Source organism: Antedon bifida, chromosome 11, assembly GCF_963402885.1.
Source record: "Antedon bifida chromosome 11, ecAntBifi1.1, whole genome shotgun sequence".
Classification (NCBI taxonomy): Eukaryota; Metazoa; Echinodermata; class Crinoidea; order Comatulida; family Antedonidae; genus Antedon; species Antedon bifida.
The window spans coordinates 9,489,082-9,511,629 of record NC_136236.1 but is presented as its reverse complement, the minus strand read 5'-3'; the positions used below and the strand labels follow the sequence as shown (position 1 = coordinate 9,511,629).

General features: G+C 32.9%; 2 protein-coding genes across 2 annotated transcripts in view; one reads left to right on the top strand and one right to left on the bottom strand.

Annotated features, from left to right (window-relative positions):
- Window positions 1-9,101, top strand: part of LOC144856405 (plexin-B-like) — a 66,521-nt gene extending 57,420 nt beyond the window's left edge. Inside the window, exon 36 of the mRNA XM_078714408.1 lies at window positions 7,603-9,101. Coding sequence (XP_078570534.1) covers window positions 7,603-7,806 — 204 coding nt within the window. The 3' untranslated portion in view covers window positions 7,807-9,101. The remainder of the gene's footprint in view (window positions 1-7,602) is intronic.
- LOC144856434 (uncharacterized) lies at window positions 8,938-17,096 on the bottom strand. The gene is made up of 11 exons (XM_078714441.1): window positions 17,012-17,096; window positions 14,948-15,068; window positions 13,859-14,534; window positions 13,173-13,362; window positions 12,703-12,904; window positions 11,449-11,660; window positions 11,057-11,270; window positions 10,583-10,771; window positions 10,061-10,213; window positions 9,565-9,765; window positions 8,938-9,004 (listed from the first exon to the last, which is right to left on the bottom strand). Exons 1-11 carry the CDS (start codon window positions 17,072-17,074, stop codon window positions 8,946-8,948), a joined length of 2,280 nt encoding a protein of 759 aa, XP_078570567.1. The 5' UTR covers window positions 17,075-17,096; the 3' UTR covers window positions 8,938-8,945.
- Between the last annotated feature and the right edge of the window lie 5,452 nt (window positions 17,097-22,548).

Here is a 22,548-nt window from a genome sequence, read left to right as displayed (position 1 = left end):
GTAGATCAAGAATGCTTGACAGACAATTGGAAGAAACAACAGTGAGATTTTTTACAAAAAGTAAGCTAGAAAGCAGTATAGATAAACTCAAACTATTTATATCATTAGGGGCTTGAAAAGTTAAAGCTAAATTTAGATGTGTGAGTGATGTAAAATAATAACTGATTATTTCTACAATGCCCCATAAACTGAGAGTATTGATTTTACTTCTTGAAAGTAGACAGATTTTAAATTACTATCGCAATTCATCTAGAAACGAGTTTTAACAAGTTTTTGTAATAAAATTACCTTGTGAGCTTCACTATTGATGTATTATTTAGCATAAATACATACATTGGCATGTATTCAACAAAACCAACAAGATAATGAGACTGCCTATATGAATACGCTACTGGCTGGCAAACTAATATGCACAATTAATCAAAATGTTTGGCATTTTTTAGCGCCGAGTTTAGAGTTTAGGTACTGTATATAGATGATGATGATAGCAAATCGGCATTATAATTAAACAATAAATTACACATTAAGCTACAGTCAGTATATACTTAGAAAGTCAATAACTGCAATTTAAGTAATTGTTAATAAATTAATTCATATTTTCATATTCATATTAGGCAAAGAAGAGGAGTTTCTAGAAATAAATAACGATGATTCAGAAGTAAGGTATATGGGCATAGTACATGACGACATAATACCAAGGGAATTTAGTCAGAGCAAAGAGCATTATGTACAATGTATGCTGTTTCTAGGATGTGAGATGACTCCAGTAATGCAAGAAAGCGGATATGTAAGATATTGCTACTTGCTTGTGATTACACAACGTTACAAAACATTTTGTTGGATATCAATTAACGCAGGGTGTTACCTCAATGATTAATTATATTTTGTTAGGACTTTGCAGTATTTACATCATGTCATCCGAAAGAAAGAAAGGAAGTAGGCAAATTGTTTAAAATTAAAAATTCTCAACTTTACATAATATTTTTTTTACAGAAAATTATAGTTTTACATAATTTTATTTACAAATGGAAAACGATTATTATTATAATATTATAACTTTTTATATGTTTTTCTTCATGTGGTATTGTTTTATTATGTTTTATAGACCGAACTGTTGGAAGATCATCGAGGTTTACCCGAACTGGGTTTGTTTTTGGACGAGACGTTTCTAATGAAAATGATTAACATTTTAGAAAATAACTCATCGTTTACATCTTTACAAAGGTATATAAAAAAACCAATTTGTAATGATTTTAACAGTTTTAGGTAATAAGTCAATGTAAAAGCGAAAGAAGCAATCATTGCCACTTTTACGTTACCATGGTTCACGTCCAACTTTGTCTATTAAATGGTTCTGGTAGCAGAACACGTTAGAAAACCGTTACAGTCTATATTGGTTACTATTATACTATATTTACGCCTATATTTAATACAAACTCTGATCTGTTTTAATTTAGGCAAAACTTTTCCGCTTTGTTCTTAATGGCTATGATTGGTGATGATAAAACAGAATATCTATTTCAGTGAGTAATACTTGTATAAACCAAATAATTAATTTACAATTCTTATGTATTTCATATGCAAGAACGCTAGAATTGGCAGCACTGACATGGCTTTTAGGTGAGAAGCATGTAGTTAAAGTGTATTATCTAAGTCCACAGTAGCAATGATAGTTATACAATTTGAAATTAGTTTTAACTAATTCTTATGGTTATGATTAATTCTAATATGTTGTATACTTACACTATAAATGTTTTAGTATTATGGATATGCTTCTAAGCAAACATATTGCTAACAAAGTGAAGGCTAAGAAGGTCAAGTTAGCTTTAAGCAAGTAGGTGAAGTTATTTTGTTTTTTAAAGTTAATTGTAGTACTTGCTTTTATAATTATCAATTATTGTTCATTACATTACCAACATTTACAACGTGTGTTTTTAGTCGCGTGAAAGCGACTCTATAGTTCACTATGTCGGTCGGTTGGTCTGTCTGTCTGTCTGTCTGTCTGTCGGTCTGTCTGTCGGTCCGGTATCACTATGCGTTTTATCGCTTTCTGACTTTATCTTGATATCAGTTTAATCTAGGTAAGTCAATTTTTCACAGAATATTCCTTATGGCCAGAAATCGATGTGGTTATGTTTTCACGGTGCGCAATAAAAAATTACGCGGTCTACGCACGATTTAACGAAATCACGTTTGTAATCATATCTTCACAACCATGAATCACAATTAAATAAAATTTGGTACTCATAAATTTCAGGGCATAAATCATCATATGGCAATACAATTACGTGCGTAGCGCATGTAACGCATGCGTACGCGCGCTTAAAATTTTGAAAATTTATTTTCGATGAAATAAGAGTACGTTTCAGGCAATTTTAAGCGTTTACAAAATTGCCATGAGTGCGCAGATTTTTGCGCGCGCACTGCGCGTTAAATGTTATTGCGCACTCTTTTTTCCGATTTTCTGGACTTACTTTTCAACTCGAAATTACGTTATACGAGCACGTCAAAAGTAACAGGCTACGCACGTGTAAATTAAAAAAATATAAATGTTTTTAAACATTTCAACATTTTTAAACATGTTCAGTAATTTCGGTCAGTATAGTTCACTATGTCGGTCGGTCGGTCTGTCTGTCGGTCTGTCTGTCGGTCCGGTATCACTATGCATTGTAGCACGCGACTTAATGGCTGTTGGCCTTGTTTATTATATATTCCAGTTTAGCCCAGTGGTTTAACTGATATTCAAGGGCCCTGAATATCTTTGATATTAATTAATATATCTTTTGTCAAGTTATGACGGTTCATGATACTTTAGTGACTCAATGTGAAATATACTTCTTACTATTAATAAAATATAATATAGCAATTTACTTAAATTACAGAAACGGCGAAACTGTTATTGAACATCTGATATCTCACATGTTGGCATTATGCATGTATAAATACACAATGGTATGTAAATTAGTTTCATTAATTATAAACATATTATTCTTAATAATAACTTAACAGTGTTCTAACAGAGAAGAGTAAGTACTTCCTGCTAAATATCAGACTTTTATTTGTGTTTTACATAAATTTTATATTGTTTACATAATTTAGATTTTCTTTTCACGATATACAGCAGGTACATGCATGTATTTTCAGATCTAAAATAACGTACTGTGTATAAACATATTATGTGTGTTTTATATTCTACTTGGTTCACTTAAAATTGAATTTTGCAGAAGTATGTATCAGGGCCCCTTTTGCAACTTGTAGATGCTATAACTACGAGAATAGATAGTGGTGCGGTAGACGCTGTTCATCATCATTGTCAATATTCTTTAGACGAGAACTGCCTTCTGCCAATTGATGTCACTGGAGAGAATATAGTAAGATCAAGCACCAGCAATTATAACCTGACAATCCCACGAACTAAACGAAAGACATTTGCTGACCGTTCGTTCGCCGTAGCAGGACCCAAAATTTGGAACAGATTACCAAGTCACATTAAACACTTAGACGACTATAATCAGTTTAAAAAACATTTAAAAGCACTATATTTCAAACAATGTTACGATACTAATTGATGTGAAGCGCCGCTGATTATAATTAAATGTTGTATAAATGTGCGCTATACAAGTAATAATAATAATAATAATAATAATAATAATAAGATATCTGCAAATGTTTTGGAAACATTTGAGTATATAACATATAACACTGAAGGATAATGCTACTTGCAAACAATTATTTTAATAACTTCTTAGAGCGCATGACAAATAAATGTGTATATGAAAAAAAAATGTTTAAGAAGGTCAGATAATCCTGCAAATATTGAATTTTTAGCCAATCCGATAAATACTGAATTTCCACACAAATTCAATGGCATTTATTTTTCACTTTAGGATTTGAGTTTGGTAGTTGATGAAGAAAAACAAGAAATTGTGAAAGTAAACAGTTGTGATACGCTATTTCAAGTAAAACAAAAACTGTTAAATGTTATGTTTAAGGAACAACCTTTTTCAAAAAGACCCAACGTTTCACACGTTCAGTTAGGTGAGTACACCAACAAACAGGCAGTTGTTGTATAATTGTATCCTACTCCTTTATTCTGTAGATTTCAATTATATACATAATAAAGTAATAATTGTTTTCTAAATTTAGAATGGAGAGTGAATGTAGATCAACGAATTATTTTAGAAGATACTGATTTACAGACAGAAAGAAAACTAAAAACAATTGCAGATTTTGGAGTAATATTACTGTAGTATTTTTTGTTTTGTAATATCAGTTAGAAAAATTGATTAGTCCTATAATAATAGACTTACTAGGCATAGGTTGTGTAAGGTCCGGACGTCAGTGGACACAAGAAGTCGGTGCAAGACCGGGCTTAACATGACGCACCCACATTGATTAATTAAACAAAATACTTTTCCCCACCAGCACGCTAGGAAACAAATAAATCAATCACTACTCGGATCGTTAATTTAAATTAATTTTTTTTTTTTAGATTCAAAATAACGCAGTGGTAGCGTTTGTAGACGTTTGGAAGGAAGATATCAACGCGTCAGACCCGTATGATAAAATTAAGCAACCAATAGTTGCTAGACATGGTAATAATGATAATATGTATTGGTATACATACTACATTCCAACCTTACCAGTATCTAGTACTATATTTTACTTTGTCAGTTTCTTCTTATTTTATGTAATTATAATTATTCAATAATAAATTAATAATATAAAAAACAATACTGTTTATAAAGTCACGGCCATTTATACTAAATATTTCTTATTGGTATTATGTTATGTTTCGGCAAACACATTAAAAAACAACATCAAACAGCTTTATTGCGCCAATAAGTGGCAGAATAGACCAAGTTATTTGTTGTTGTTGTTTGTGCTATTGTTATTATTGTCTATGATCTAACTTTACTTTTTAAGAAACTAACATCTACCAAACATCAATCAATGCAGATGGCACTTTCCACATTGTGAGTGTGTTTAGTTCAAATATTTTACAGTCACCATTAATTGAATAACATTTGATATCAACAAATCTTATTGGTTATTGGACATCTAATAATTAACTGTGAACTAAATATGCAGGAAAGTAGCTTAACGATAGTTGATAATCGGACGTTACACCAGTTACTGTTGGTCGTTTAGACGTTCTAGTTTAAAACATATTTTGGCATACATTGCTTGTCATAACTAAACCAAAATCACCGCTCATGGCGATACGTAAAAAGAAACAATAACTAGAGACTTGGCAAGTGTAGTCGGTCAGTTTTGATTTTGAAATGGAATTTGTTTGAATGTTTAGTTGGAAGGAAATGTGTACACGGGTGCTTATGATGCAATGGACGGCGAGAAGCCAGATATTGATGAATCCATCTTTGAAAGGTTAACTGAAACTAAGGTATGAATAAATAAAAACAACATTTTTTATTTTAACTATTTTTAAACAGTTGGTTTTTAATAGGATGCAACTTGACATGCACATGAGACGAATCACCCTAAATGTATCTTGTTATTGGTCAAACTTGTGTTGGCCGTCTGGATACTGGGAACTTGTTTTATATTTATGGAAGTAAACTCACTTTTATTGTTGTTCTATATATCGAACATCATTGGTTTGGTTTGATGAATCATGTTTTTCCTTACTATTTTACAGTAATAAGTATATTAATATCTCACATGTCCACAGCAAATGTACCAGCAGCATGTTGACTCCATAATGAATAATGTGTTCAGCTCATCATCGAACATCCACCTACCATTATTTGTTAAATATCTTTTTGATTTTCTGGATAACATGGCGACTAAGCATGGTGTTAGTATCAATGAATTGAAGATATGGAAGAACAACAGGTTTGGAAATTGCAAAAAAATGTTAGATAATGAGGTTTTACTTAAAGCTAACGACGGTGTATCTACGATTTACATCGAAGAATTAGCTCCCAATTATTTAATTATTTAATATTAAGAGAAACAAAGTTAAGAAATTTAAATTATAATTATTTAAAATTCAAATTAAAAATGTAATCATTTATTTTTATATAGGCCTATGAGCGTTTATTTCTTCATTTATAATGAGCATTTTTTTAAATGATTTTTCCTTACAATTTCCATATCATCTTGTATTTCTTCCATTGTCCATACAATATAATCAAAATAGCAAGAGAAACCAGAAATGGACTAGATCAATAATCATATTTTTATCCTTTTTTTAGTTTAGCTGAGATGTTTTGGTTAAGAATTCTGAGAAACCCTGCTTATGTCTGTGACATTCAACAAACGCCCCCTATTGATATCACTCTCGGTGTCATCTCTACTGTTTTTCGAGAATCTTGGTCAATTGAGCTGTTTGGTTTTAAAAAGGTAAGCAAAAACAATGCATTTATTTATTTATTTATCGTATGTCTGGCTAATTTAATGTGTTATTTCCTGTCATCGACGACATCTGACCGTAGACCTACTTCTAAACGTTACCGGTAATAAATCAGTCTTACTACTTTTGTTTCTGTTGAGAATCATTTGTTCATATTATTCTTTTAGTTATATATTTGCACGATTTTGTTGAAATTAAGAACTAAACCTAATATACCGTAAACGAACAGTTTGTCTAAATCTGGCATAATTTTTATCGCGAATACACTTTGTTTTGATTATTTATATTCCAAACCGTCATCTGCAAATCGCTTCACAGCTCATCAATGTAGATCACCCTACGGTTTCAATATTATGATTAATATTTATATCTTTATACATATTGTATGATGCAAGCATTCACAAGCTACTTATGTTTTAATAGCTACATGACTATTTTGTAATATTTCATCAGTCATTTAATATGAAACGTCTATTTTTGGTTAAAGTCAGGTCAAAATGTGTTCTTTAGTGCTTGTCTAACTTTCAATTTTTTATTTCAAAGAATTCGCCAAGTCATCGACAGATGTATGTAAAAGAGATTCCACGATACCGCCAACTTGTTACTAAGTTCTATAGTGACGTCAAGCATACTCCATCTTGTGATCGCATGAACGTTATTGATGAAGTAAATTCTCTTATACAGGTATGTACAAAGACTATCAATATTGTTCAAAGAAACTAATAGGCATAGGTCAAGGCTTAGGCATATGTCAACAAATACAAACATAGACAGCAATACGGTAACATGATATACTAATACTAATGCTTTTTATTCTCAGCCAATTAGCACATTGTTTAAGAAGTCGAGTGTGTTAGTGAATCTTTATTCATTTACGGACAAATATTTAAGAGAGGTAAATATAAATAATTATATACAGATCTTTTGATAGTGTACCGGCAGAAAGAGATTTACTGATCTATAAGTAACGTCGGCTTTACTATACTGTACTGATCAGTTGAACTAATATTACTAGAGTACTACAATCAAAAACTCTTTCATGTATTAACATTTTAAAAAAGGCCTTCCATTTTATTATCCGATTTACATACCAAAGAAAAAAACACAATTATTACACGTATCTTAGTAAAACAATGTGCATTTCCCGTGCCAACATCATTGTGCCTCTAACATAATGTCATTTGAGTAAACGTTGTTAATATTTTAATATTTTAATTAAATATCAGGTTAAAGACGCATTCCTGAAGGGTACACATAGAAATGAAAGTACTGTTGAAGTTTTTACAAAAGTAAGTAAGTCGTCGTCGTCGTCGAAGGAACAAGCAGCGTATGTCAACTCAGGAATCCAGCAAAGTCGTCGACACAATCAGAAAAGAAGAGAGGACACAGGTGTGATCATAGTTTCTGATGATACAAACGCTGGTTGCTAATAGGAGTAAATAAGCTTAGATTTATAGCTGGTAAAATAGGCCTATTTTAAGTACCAGATAAAAACGTTCACTGACCATATATGAAAATGTGTATAATAAGCTTTTGACCAATACTAATTAACATTAAATTACATTTATTAAACACTATAGTGAATATCAATATTTAATCAAATGGTATTGTATAAATAAATATATTAGAATACGCAGAAATCCAGTTTCAATATGCATAATGTAATGTAATAATTTACTTCTTTTAAATATTACCATATATTAATAATAATAATTATATAAGTGCTTCTAAGGTTTATAAAATGAAAGTTATTGTATGTGTCGTCCACACCCATGCGCAATTCAACACAGTTAGGCTGCAAGACATATCTTATTCTCCCACATTTACATTTTACTGATGCACAATATTAGTTATCTCTGTAAATATTTTAACAATAAGTCTTAAATTTGAGTAATATTGATATTTTTTGCGCTGCTATAAACATACTAGCCTATTATTCATTTAAACACATACATTGGATAATATAATTAAAGATAACCATTTAAAATTTTTTTGTTGCTGAATATGCCATTTTCATGCTACATAATAGGTATTCACTTTGACTAAAATTTTGATAAAAACTTATTACCTGAAAAATAAAATTGCAGGTCTAATTTAAAGCAAAAAAATTTAAATTTAACCGTTTAATTCGTCTCTTTATAAGTGGAATCATTTTGTTTGTTCGTAAGTGAATAACTTTATTAAAACTTTAAAATGGCCTATTCAAAGTCTGATTCCATGTTTTATGGAGTTAAAGTTAATAAACAAGATTTATTATCAATTTTCGAATCATAAATATTACCAAATATAAAATGAATGAAATAAACAAAAATATTACTGAAAAAAACCTGCTACATATCACAAAATCTATATAAATATATTAATAATAGTCATTAGTAATAAATTATATTTTTGCGTAAAACAAGATGATACATTTCCAAAAATATGTTTTAGTGCTGAAAATGCAAATATTACTAAAAAACAGTAATAAAATTGTAAATATTGTTAAATTTTAAAATACAATAGGACAAGTACATGTTTGCGTAATAATTTCGAAAGCTGAATAGAACTTCGAGTTGCTAGCTAGCTTTTAGCAGCAGTCTTTTTTCATTTTCAAAACGTTGTTATACTTTAGGCCGCTATCATCATCTGTTATTGAGATAGAAATTACAATTGTTATTATTACATAATACCATAACTTATTATATTATATGGAATTATAATTTTATTATGTTTATGAAAATAAAAGAGAAATTTTAATTAGTATTTTTAAATATTTTCTTATCATCCTAAGGATGAACATATGTACACAACATCTCACACTGTACGAATCATTACAACTCGAGATGCTTTGACCAAAATTGAATATAACGCAGAACTTAAAATGATATAGTCTTTTTAGTGTATTTCCACAACATGGATATACTGACAACGCATTCACAAGCATTTAAAATGAGCTAGCACTTGTGATTTGTCAAATTACTCTTGCGTTGTGCGTACGTCTTTGCATTGCGCACCAACCATAATAGCATTCTTAACTTGTCGTAAGCTTCATAAACACTTGAACGGACGGAAGTCTGCGTCGTTTTATTAATTAATGGGAACATTAAACAAAGAATTGACAGGACTTCGTCCGTAAAAAGAAAAAAATGTATACGGGACCTATTTTTAGTGTAACAATATTAATTAAGGTAACAATAATAACTCACATAGCCAGTTCCCCTCATTAGAACCAGCAGTCTTGAAATCTGGCAACGTTTTTGATGAGTCCCACTTGTCCTTACTTACAAACTGCCAAGTTGCTCCATTATCTTTACTGCGCATGTAACTGCGCATATCCTTGTGAATTCCATAGATATGCCCTTTGGATTGGTCCGAACCAATAACGTTGTGGAGGTACATTGGCAGTGCTATTGACGAACAATGTAAATTATGTGTATTTAGGTTCAAGGAGAATGATTTAAACGCAATTTATCAAATTAATTTCACTGTTCACCATCAGAACTAAGGTGAAGGCGAACCTATTTTGGATATTTTCCGATTAAAAAAATTGATATGGTTTGAGGCCCTCTCTGCTACTTGATTCGATATAGGGTAGTGGTTTGTGGCAGCTGAAAGTTTTTAAGTGTGTAGAGCTGAGGTCCATGGATAAGTGCTATCATTGGAGTAAAAATACTCCAAAAAATAATAAATTATTGAACTCACCTTTCCATCTCCCATTTGGTGGATCATCTTGTACATAACAGGACGGAACAAACTTCTGGGATAGACGTCCATATGAAGGATTACATACAAAAATGATGTAATTAGCTGGATCGTTCAATTTCTTAGTTATTACAAAACCCCGATCATAATAATCTGTCAACATAAAAATGCATTGTGTGCAATGTATGAGTTGAAATTAATTTCAATATTGATACAGCGTGCTATACATTGCAGTAATGACTGACTTGCATGGTATTTAAAAAATAATGTGGAATATAAAGTTAGGCCTACTACACAAAGACAAGCATTAAAACAAATGTATAGCATTGTATATTAAAGCTGTTTGTATTAGTGGTAAGTGAGTGTGACATTGCTAATGATCGCACGTGCAGGCGTCAACACTAAATACCCAGACTTGGAACGTGGTGTTTTGGATGTTGTCAATTATGGCCCACTTAAAAGAATGTTTTTTCTTCAAAATATTAAAATGATTTTGTTTACTAAGCATTGTTAAGAAAGTACCTGAAACTGGACAGTTACTAGAATCTCTGACACACACAGTATGCTTTCCGTCTTCACATTTATGGGCACCAGCTACACAACAATCACACTGGTTAGACCCCAAGTCGTAATGGCAGACGCATGTCTGAGTGTTAGCCCACTTGCTGTACCTCATCACAGTTTCTTTGGCATAGTTTGATACACGCATCTCTGACAAATAATTATGTACTCTCCTTTATTTTGTGTTTAGAGTTCAATTTGGTTCCATTTTATTAGAATATACTATTGTAAGAACGTAGTACTGGTATGTAGGCCTAAAAACTGTTTTACTAAACATTAAATTGATTAAACTAAAAATACTCAAAGAAATCAATGAGACAGTGCAGATCTTAACGCATTATTTTGTTTATAAAACATCTTGATTTACTTTGAAACCACCACATTTGGCGCTTTTCCAATTCGTTCAATACAGTAGCTATGTAATCGTTATACTACCTTGAGACATAGAATATTCACAAATGGCTGGTAAGATAGCGGTGCACTCCATAACGTCCCAGTCTCCAAGATCAGTACTGACGTCGTCTCTTGTGTCGTAGATTTCTATATAAGCCGCAGTTCCACAGTCTTTATTCGAGCTTGTCCCGGGTCTGTTAGGTAGCCATTTTGTATATGACGCTGATGAACCGTCTGTCCACTTGAACTCATCACCCTAGTAGTATGAAACGTGTAATAACTTCTACTTAAATTCACGTCATTCCATTAGCCATGATATATCTTCAACCATACTTCTTTTATTACATCGTTTTGTTCATGGTATCGTTTTTAAACAATTATTATCCTATAAAAGTAATAAATATAAAAATATAATAATATAATATAATACTTACTCCAACGTCTTTCAAACCAATCCAATATCTGTAAGGAGATTGTACAGAAACAAGGCCCCGAAGAAATTGTTGTTCAAAAGCATCTTTGATCGTGACTAATTGAGCAGTGTCTGCTTCACAAGCCGCCTTTGCTGCATCCCAAGTTTCTAGCGTGTCGTTGAACACTCTGTAACACGTTTCCTTGTAAGGTGTATAACCAGGTCGACATACATCTTAGATTTTAAAGTTAATAGTATAATAATTCACTTCGCAAAATGATGGGTATTTTCTCTAAAAATGACATTATTACTATTTATTACTATGCCATGGGCAAATTCCAAGATTATAGCGTCACATATTATGTATCACATGTGACGACTTTTAGTGCGATTCGGTTTAACATTGCTAAAAGATAAACATATGGCATGCCATAGGTATACGTGAGCTAGAATCAATGTTGTTGAGCTCGTAAAAAAATACATAACATAAACAGAAGACTTAGGGCTATGTTAGGACATTTGTGTCATGTATTCGTGATACTAGAAAAGATGTAGATACAGTACGACAAATGTGTACTGTATAATTACATTGATTGTAAACGAACAAACAGAAATCAAATGTAATGAAACTAGAAAAGAAACTAAATTAAACGATGTATGCACACATCTAGTTCCAGAATTATTTAAGCATGTAATAAATTACCATTCCCTACAGTAACATAGTATCTACATAAACTTTCCAGAATAAGAGTATGTTTAGATTTAAGAAACCATGTATAATTAATATAAGAACAATTAGGAATATTCCAGAATTATACTATTAATAAAAACTGTAATCCAATAGAGTAATAAGTATAAGGAATGATCTGGAAGGTTATGAACATACTGTATATAAATGGAAGTATGACATTTGTAAAGAGGGAGAAGAAGGATTTTTGATTAAAGCATTTATTTTGAAGAATGTTGGATATTAGATTGTAAAAGTTATTGTGAAGCCGTTGTTTAAAGTATTTACTGGATTGTTGAAAGTTGAAGTTCGTTGATTGAAATTAATTTTGAGTTATTTTACAACTTTAAGGATTTCGTTTGTATACTTTTATGTCACAAGGGAGTTCCTAAAGTATTTTTAACCGCTCGAAAACATACGTAAAATGAGTTCGTGACAAAGCATAGGAGAAATATTACCAATCTTTGGATGAGTTTATAGCCAATAACAAACATTTACGCTTATTCATTTACAACGATTTTGTTTTAGGTTCTGAAATGTAACGCTTACCACCACATCCAATATCTGGTCTGTCCGAATACTCAAATTGAAAAGGATTGGTAGAACCTAGAACTTTTGAGCTAACCGTTGAGTACCACAACAAATCAGCCACCCCGACAAAACGTCGTGTGCCAGGAGCACTTTTACCATTTTTGTCGATTCCCAGGCGTACACGGAAAGTTGGCTTTGCGGCAATCTGAATGGTTCCAAGCTGTAAAATAAATAAAGCCTTACTAAATTTTCTATCGCCCTAGTTAGTATTTTCTTCCTTTTGGAAAACTGAAAATGAAAAAAAACACCCACACCAATCGTGTTGAAATAAAGTAATTTATGTAGGCCGAAAGAACATCTGTCAAGCCAAGCTTGAATTTTTCCTTGCTGATATTAGACCAACGGTTATTTCTTAATTATTATCATTCTGAGGAGGATGCTCGAAATATGAATTATATATACCGCAACTTTATTGCAGAATAACTTACATTAAATCGAACAGGAGTTGGACCAGGTATACTTGCGTTTACCACTGGTGGCTGCAACAGCCCTGTGTATTCCGATTCAATGCTAATATACTGGACGTTTTTCGACGTCATTATTGTGAAAGTTACGTCTACCGCTTTTCCTGTTGAGTTCCCATCATGCCATATTTTAATCAATAGTATCACATCTTCACTATAAACATAGACCAGAATACAATATTAATTTGATATGATATGTTAATTATAGAACACGGAGAGTGATTTTAGGAATACAAATATATAATCCAACCGTTAATTCCTTGTTTCCAAATCATTAGTTACGTTTAAAGTCATAACAATTTCATCAACAATAAACATTCAATGAATGTATATACCTGTCAATTAAATAATGTACATCAAACAAAAGTAATGTTTAGAAATCATCGGTATTTACATTCGTTTTCTAAATACCAGCATTATTTATAACAGACGTTACCGTATCAGCTAAAGTATCATCGTATTGCTGGATGATTAGATGATTAGTAAATATTCTGACGATGATTGTGAATTTGATATTATTTAGAATCAGTAGGTTGTTTATATTTTCAACCTTGACTGCCAATCCAGTTTCTACATTTTTGGTTTAGTCTATTTTTATTATATTAAAATAAAGAGTTTTATCCAAGAAAGACGCATACCGTTTTACTCACCCTTTATAAAATGAATTAGTTTCGTATAAAATCTTAAATGACATCTTCGGTTCTGGGACTTTGTTAATCAATGTATGGACAGGTACTTCTCCAACCCAGATGTGAGTACCATCACCAATCTGCATTCCTATTCCTAACCAGTGCTCAGAACCATTGACTACTTCGTCTGTATCGTCTAGAACAACTTCTACTTCAAACGCTAAGACGTTATTGGAAGCGTCTTGGTCGGTCACCTCGATAAATCCGTCAATCCGCGTCAACGACCAGTCTTTAAGAATGCCATAGACATCATCTGTGGCAATGTACTGCGTCTGAAGAGCATAATAACAGAACTCTGTCGAGTATGTACAGTATAAAGAGTCACTAACAAATGAAACCGACACTTTGTTAATACTCCACTGGTTACTTGTCTTGTTTGTTGAAAAGTTGTATGGCAGCGTGACTTCAATTATGGGATCGGCGGTTCCTTTTGGAAACTCAACAACAAGGTTTATATGCACCGTTTGACCAACGTTAACAAAAACGTTACCATCTTCAGACTGGTCGGTAACGTTCATCAAGAAATGCGGTAGTTTGCTGAAACCGACATTGACAGCTTCTTCTGCGGAGACTAAGCCGGGGTCATTAATCTCAGCCTTAATGTTAACTCGTAGATTAACTCCAGGTTTCACATCAGCTATAACAAGATGTACAGATATAATAAATTGAAGAGCATGAATATGTAGTAAATAACAGTTTTTTTATGACTCCCCCACAAACTAAAAAAAAAACCCTGATGGAGAAAATATCATTTTCTTTTATTTATAATTATAAAGCTTTTTAAACATTCTCTAGTACTTTTTAGACAGGATGATATCTTTTGATGCACCTAGGTTGTAGATAAGAACCTTAAAACATTGTTAATCATCATCATTAATAGTGGTCAGATGTTTTGAAGTAACTTGTACTGTATACTAACACTTGCGACAAAATTAGCAAGGGATGCTCGGGACAGTAAACGATTCAACCATTTTAAAGATTTACTAATCAGTTTAATATTTACAGTGTAACATTACAGTTATTCTTAATAATAAAACACAATTTAATTACCATTAACAGTAGAATTGATGGTCCCTTCAAATTGAATGTCAGATAAAAAGTAAGAAATACTACTAAAAGACAAGATAATATCTGATGTAACACCTACGGCTGGGGTAACAACAAAGTCGCTCTGAAAAAGAAAGTATAACTGAAGCATGATATCTCATAAATGTAACAAACCGTAATATACTTTAAACAAGAAAATTCTACAATAAAATAATCCCAGCAGATCGCAATATTGTTAAGGCAGAAATTACGCTGTTTAATATGGATAAAATTATTACTGTGACGTAAGTATAGCCATACAATGAAACGTGAATATTGTAATATAATGATATACTTTTATAATTAAGAAATCAACCTTTGTATTAGAATTCAAATAAGTTCACGAACTTGGCCCAGAAAGTCCAGAGGAGAGTTTGTCCAGATGTTTTAAAAGTCCATTTAGTTTATAATCGAATCCCTAAAGAAAACACTTAACGCTTAACTTTGTGACCTCTCCCATCGTTAAACCAGGAGAGATTGACACTATTTAAGTACAGATTTGACAGTGTCATCCATCATAGAAATACCTTATTATACCGTTAATCACTTCTACTTAAACACCCCTGGATCAACTTAGGGCCAATCAGTAACCTCTGAGATTACGTATTGACATATGCAAATGAACCGAAGCCAATATACCCCCAAGTTTCAGAAGAGCCCAGACACACCTCACAGCCACTTTTTCAGAAGAACATCCACACCTCACAGCCACTTCTTCAGAAGCAGACCTACACTCACACCTCACCGACACCATCACTGATCCTCTGTTCCTCAAGTATTATTGAATAAACAATATATGTGTTACGACAGTTAAGCGAGTAAGAGTCTTCATTACAAATCAGTTCCTCAACAAGTCACTATATTACATGGTGGAAGACCCGGGCGCGACCCGGGCAATAATTAATAAGAGTCGACTTCTTGACCGATGTTCTTTAGGGAAACCCAACCGTTGTGATGTCTTTATTTCGGTAATCCGAGTGTAGCATGCCTCCAAAGCAACGGACCCACAATTATGTCGATCTTGAAGAACACTTTTGTTTTTTATACATTTTTTTTCAAATTTTGTATAAATTCCGGAAATTTTATACCAAATTCATTTTTAATTTCAATTTTTTAAGAGAGAGAAGAGAGAGAGTGAAAGTGATAAGGTTACACTTCAGAGTCAATGGTTTTGGCTAACTCAATTTTGCTTATATGTATAATAATGTTTTTTTTTCCTTTTATATAACTTTAATTTTGCATGCCACTATTATAACCATTTTTATATTTTAAATAGATTAGGAAAAAAAAAGGGGAAACAGGGGGATGTAATATAATGATATACTTTTATAATTAAGAAATCAACCTTTGTATTAGAATTCAAATAAGTTCACGAACTTGGCCCAGAAAGTCCCGAGGAGAGTTTTCCAGATGTTTTAAAAGTCCATTTAGTTTATAATCGAATCCCTAAAGAAAACACTTAGCTTAACTTTGTGACCTCTCCCATCGTTAAACCAGGAGAGATTGACACTATTTAAGTACAGATTTGACAGTGTCATCCATCATAGAAATACCTTATTATACCGTTAATCACTTCTACTCAAACACCCCTGGATCAACTTAGGACCAATCAGTAACCTCTGAGATTACGTATTGACATATGCAAATGAACCGAAGCCAATATACCCCCAAGTTTCAGAAGAGCCCAGACACACCTCACAGCCACTTCTTCAGAAGCAGACCTACACTCACACCTCACCGACAGCATCACTGATCCTCTGTTCCTCAAGTATTATTGAATAAACAATATATGTGTTACGACAGTTAAGCGAGTAAGAGTCTTCATTACAAGTCAGTACCTCAACAAGTCACTATATTACAATATAGGTTCCATTTCACATAATCCCGTGACGTCATGGCTAACATAGACGGCAACGATTGCAAGATAGCTTTCCTATTTCCTAAATATTAACTTAACATAATTCTCTTCTTTAAAATTGACCTCTTAAACAAGTAACGAATAATTATTAAGAAAGAAACCAAACTTACTGTTTTGGTTGAGTTTGTATTTCCGTTTCCTATCAGAGTCCATACAAAAGGATTAGAGGACATATCGAACTGAAAACGAGGTTTATACTAGTAGTAGGCATGTTAAGGAGCATATTTTAGGCAAATCCTTCAAATTGTGATAACATTTTGAAACTTTGCACAGTTATTCATTAGGGTGTCAAAAATATGAAATGGAAGGATTGCACAAAATTTGGTCAGGGGAAAGCCGCCATTTTGGATTTCAAAATGGCGGACCTCAAATTTTCACTTGTCAGGTATATCTCTGCTAAAGAGGCACCTAGAGTTCTGACTTTACATGCAAAATATATGGTAGTGGGGTCACCAAACATATTGGTGTAATTAACATTTGATTGCATGGCGGCCATGTTGGATTTCAAAATGGCGGACTTCAAATTTTCACTTTTCAGGTATATCTCTGCTAAAAAGGCACCTAGAATTCTGATTTTAGGTGCAAATTATAATTATGGTAATGGGGTCACCAAACATATTGGTATAACTAACATTTTGATTGCATGGCGGCCATGTTGGATTTCAAAATGGCGGACCCCAATAACTTTTCAGGTATATCTCTGCTAAAAAGGTACACAGTGCTCTGATTTTAGGTGCAAATTATATGGTAATGGGTCAACAAATATATTGCTATTTAACTAACATTTTGATTGCATGGCGGCCATTTTGAATTTCAAAATGGCAAGCTCAAAATGTTTCAGTACGGTACCTACAGTTATAATTTTAGGTACAAAAGTATAATATGGTATTGAGGTCAACAAACATATTGGTATAACGTCTTTGATTGCATGGCGGCCATTTTGAATGTAGCTCAAACCTGGTAACCACACAGCTCTGTACATCATAAATCACTCTCTCTGCATTTACAGCGTCCAAGATCACAGCAATTTGTGACATCTGAAAGTTCCGGCAATGAACTCCAAACTGGACAAAATTTGTTGCCGTCCTTCCTCCATCCCCAGTTTGCTGGGTCCTGTTCAACCCTGAATGCATCTAGACAGTTGTACCACTTTCTGGCTTGTAGAAAAGACCGTTTCACATGTTCTCTTAATGCCGCAGATGTTGGGGGGATATTTTCAATAGCCTGTAGTAAAAAGATATCGTCTTGCATCATTTACCTTCTTTCTACATAGTTACAACAAACTGTTCTAGATAATCTGTGTCACTAACATCCCCTACAGACAATGACATCGTCTAAAATTTCTTTCCTTGAACAGATGAAGTTGTATCACAACTGCTAAAGGAATGAAAGAACAAGTAAGCGGCTGATGCTTGTGATCCAAGAGAAGTAATCTTGTGTATTGAGATATACTTCAAGTGCTTCCCCACTCCAAACTCGATCCAAAGCTCGTGGATGCCAGGTATTCTGTGGAAAGTTGACAATGAAATAACAACAACATCACTGTCTACAGTCTTGACAAGAATGCACGGACAAATGTTAGCGGCATGTTTAACATGAACAAACATACGTTCATCTGCCTCTTCTATGTTACATGGCATCAGCGGTTTTATATTTACAGACTGGTTTGTTACAGCTCTGTCTCTCAGAGACCCTACAAACATTCCGTGATTTGTGTCAATGTTCTCTGCTACTTCAGTTACAATTAATGAAACAACTCTGATTTGTTGTCATCATATCTCGAATATGTGGTCCAATTGTTGGGCATGCTCCCACTGGCTTTGACGCCCCTCCTTACACCAGAGCCGCGGTTTGAACGCGTACTAGACTTTAAACCGTCGTTTAAGTATCTATCGAAAACCAAATCTGGTCACGTCACCTAAAATTATAACTGTAGGTACCGTACTGAAACATTTTGAGTTCGCCATTTTGAAATTCAAAATGGCCGCCATGCAATAAAAATGTCAGTTAAATACCAATATGTTTGGTTACCCATTACCATATAATTTGCACCTAAAATCAGAACTCTAGGTGTCTTTTTAGCAGAGATATGCCTGAAAAATGAAAATTTGAAATCCGCCATTTTGAAATCCAACATGGCCGCCATGGAATCAAAATGTTAGTTATACCAGTATGTTTGGTGACCCCACTACCATATAATTTGCACCTAAAATCAGAACTCTAGGTGCCTCTTTAGCAGAGATATACCTAAAAAGTGAATATTTGAAGTCCGCCATTTTTAAATACAAAATGGCCGCCATGCAATTAAAATGTTAGTTATACCAATATGTTTGGTGACCCCACTACCATATAATTTGCACCTAAATTCAGAACTCTAGGTGCCTATTTAGCAGAGATATACCTGAAAAGTGAACAATTTGGGTCCGCCATTTTGAAATCCAAAATGGCGGCTTTCCCCTGACCAAATTTTGTGCAACCCTTCCATTTCATATTTTTGACACCCTAATGAATAACTGTGCAAAGTTTCAGAATGTTATCACAATTTGAAGGATTGGGTCACTTAACAGGCCTACTATTGATTGAGTTTGAATTTCCGTTTCCTGTCAGAGTCCATACAAAAGGATTAGAGGACATATCGAACTGAAAACGAGGTTTATACTAGATTAGATTGAGTTTGTATTTCCGTTTCCTGTCAGAGTCCACACAAAAGGATTAGAGGACATATCGAACTGAAAACGAGGTTTATACTAGATTAGATTGAATTTGTATTTCCGTCTCTATAGTTCACTATGTTGGTCGGTCGGTCAGTCTGTCGGTCTGTCGGTCTGTCTGTCGGTCCGGTATCACTATGCGTTTTAGCACGCGACTTATGGCTGTTGGCCTTGTTATTGTATTTTATTAATTTGAAATTGAAATTTTATGTTTCAAAGAAGAATCAATTTTATCTAGTTACCAGAGAAAAAGATTGATAGAGATGGCAGCAGAAATATTACTTACTTTACAATTATTGCCTCGTATTTCAAGAGTATCACCCCCAAAACGCTAGAACTTACATATCATATTTACGTAAAGCTAGTGGGATTAAAATTAAATTTAGCCATACGGTAAACGGGAATTACGTATCGTGCATGTTCACTGACAGTTGGTAGGGCACAAGTAAAGCAAGCCAGGTTGATATTGTTAAAGATTCGTTAAATGAAAACAAAATACTATAATTATTATAAGCATGTATTCAAGTACTGTCACAGTGCCTTAGATAAGTACTTTCACGATAATAAAGATATATACCTTCATATTTTCAGCTGTAAGGGTGACTGTAAAGTCTGTTCCGGATGTCAATCCAGTAGTATTGATGAAGAAGCCCGTCTTCACTTTGTCTCCTGTTCCATAGTAGAATGTTGAATTGTTATCGTTTGCGCTCACATTCATGACGGTATCAATAACTTAATTTTACAGTAAAACAAATGTATTAATACATTTAAAATGTTTACGATTTGCTAGAAAAAGATATGATTGCATACTACTAACCGCGATTTCTGGAAGCAAAGAATATTCCACTTTTGTTTAAATGGGCAAATTACAAAAAAACGTTCTAAATAACTTTTTGGGCGGATTTTAAAATAAAAGTTAAAAAAATAATTACCTGGACAACCGTATAGTTCCATTCTTAAACTTGGCCATCCATGTGCCTTATATGGATAAATTCGAATGTATCGAGCATTTACAGGAGAATTAAAAGAATTGATAACGACACTGTGTCTATCAAAATTTCCCGGAAAACGCTACAAATAAAATTTACAGATATCAATTTTTGATGATTAATTATAGCTACATTTACCTTTTTAATACATACATTACGATAATTTAATAATTTTAATTATTAAAATGGCTCTTTTATCTTGCTTGAATAAATTGATAATAGCCAGACACTTGACTGGTTGCCATCTCTGTCATATATCTAGTCTTGAAAATTGAAATAATTTAAAGAGTAAAATTACTTACTCCACCTTCTTCCGCACTTATTTCCAAAAAATTAGTTCCATTTGTGCTGTATTTAACACTGTACTTCTTAACATATCGGTTTCCTTTGCTATATCCTTGAGTGGCCACTTTAGTTACTTGGGTTATGTTACCAAGATCAACTTGAATCCAATGATTTTTGGGATTACCTGTTGCAGATGCCCAACACGATTTATCATGAAGTCTTCCCTTATACGGTTGAAAGTGATTAAGGGAACTATCAGCCGTAATCTGATTATTAGGAATTGTACGACTCTCAATTCCAAGAGCTGTATTGCAGGATTCTATGAGTAAAATTTTGCTTACTAATTCAATTCATTTTCATTTTTTTTAGTTTAATATTATGTTTTCTATTTTATGGTAAGACAATACAAAATAAATAAAACTGACCGTTTAACAGTTGAATTAGGAAAGAAAACTTAATGGGATATAACTGTATCAATCAATCAATCAAAGAGAAAATAGACTTTTTTTATGAAATAAAACTGCCAAATGTATTATTTAATATTTGAACATTATTGTAAATATATATGTAAATATATACAGTTCTGAAAAACTGTTGAGTTTTCTCTCATACGTGGCGTACCGAAAACTTCATATCAACATATTTGAACCTTATTATGTAATTACCTGCACAGCTGTAAAGTTCTATTCTCATACTTGGCCAATCAACCCAGATTTGTAGATAAATACGAATATATTGAGCGTTTACAGGAGAGGAAAACGAATTAGTAACAACACTGTCCTTATCAACATTTCCAAAAAAAAACCTACAATAGAAAGAAAATATCAGTTTTAGTAAATAAAACAATTAGATTCAATAATTTTGTTTTGTTTGTTGTTCAAAATAATGTACTGAATAACTCAAGTTTAGTTGTAGGACTATCTTTGGAGGAATGATATACCTTGTGTTGTGTTCAGATTTTCAAAATTATAACTAGAAATATGAAATATAAAAAATGAAATTACCACTAAATTGGAAGTGTGTGTTAATATTGTTATGGAAGACCAACTCAACTGCAAATGTTCACGGAAGACTAGCTCAGTTGACATGTTAACACCCATTATGCAACATTCAAGTACACCGCATTGATGCTTTAATATAGGCACAGTCATTTTAAACATTAAATACCCAGCATTGGTAATTTCAATTTGTAATAATAAAGTCAATAATTATTGTATTTAATAGGCAAAGTTGTTTAGTTGTTATTATTTTAGTATTTTTATATCTCAACAATTTGGAATTAAATCCCCCGGAGAGACCAGATTAGTGAGTATAACAGTTATTGAAACATTCTCCATCTTAATTAAACTACAAGAAACATGAATGACAAGAATATTTCACATTTGCCAAAATATAACTTGCGACTCGCAGCCAAAAAACTTGACCGAATTGCACACAGGTGTGGACGACACATACCACAACTTTCTACTTCTTTAAAGGTCCATTCGTGCCGAGTGCTGTCACCAAACGGCGCTCGTTGGTCTGTCCACAACGACAGGGGCTGAAGGGACCAGTAGGCCTACACCGAGGTAATCCTCTACTCTTCCGAAAGATGTACTGGGTTCGTTAGAGTGCACAGGAGCCAGATGTGTACACTGGACCTCCAGTTTTAAGTCCTTATCC

Bases quoted from the DNA above. Each gene is read 5' to 3' on its own strand.
- LOC144856434 (XM_078714441.1), bottom strand. From the start codon at position 17,074: ATGTCCTCTAATCCTTTTGTATGGACTCTGATAGGAAACGGAAATACA. The intron at 15,069-17,011 runs GTAAGTTTGGTT...TTTCTTTTTCAG, and splicing joins ATACAAACTCAACCAAAACA to AGCGACTTTGTTGTTACCCC. The intron at 10,772-11,056 runs GTAGTATAACGA...ATTATTTGTCAG, and splicing joins TGAATATTCTATGTCTCAAG to AGATGCGTGTATCAAACTAT.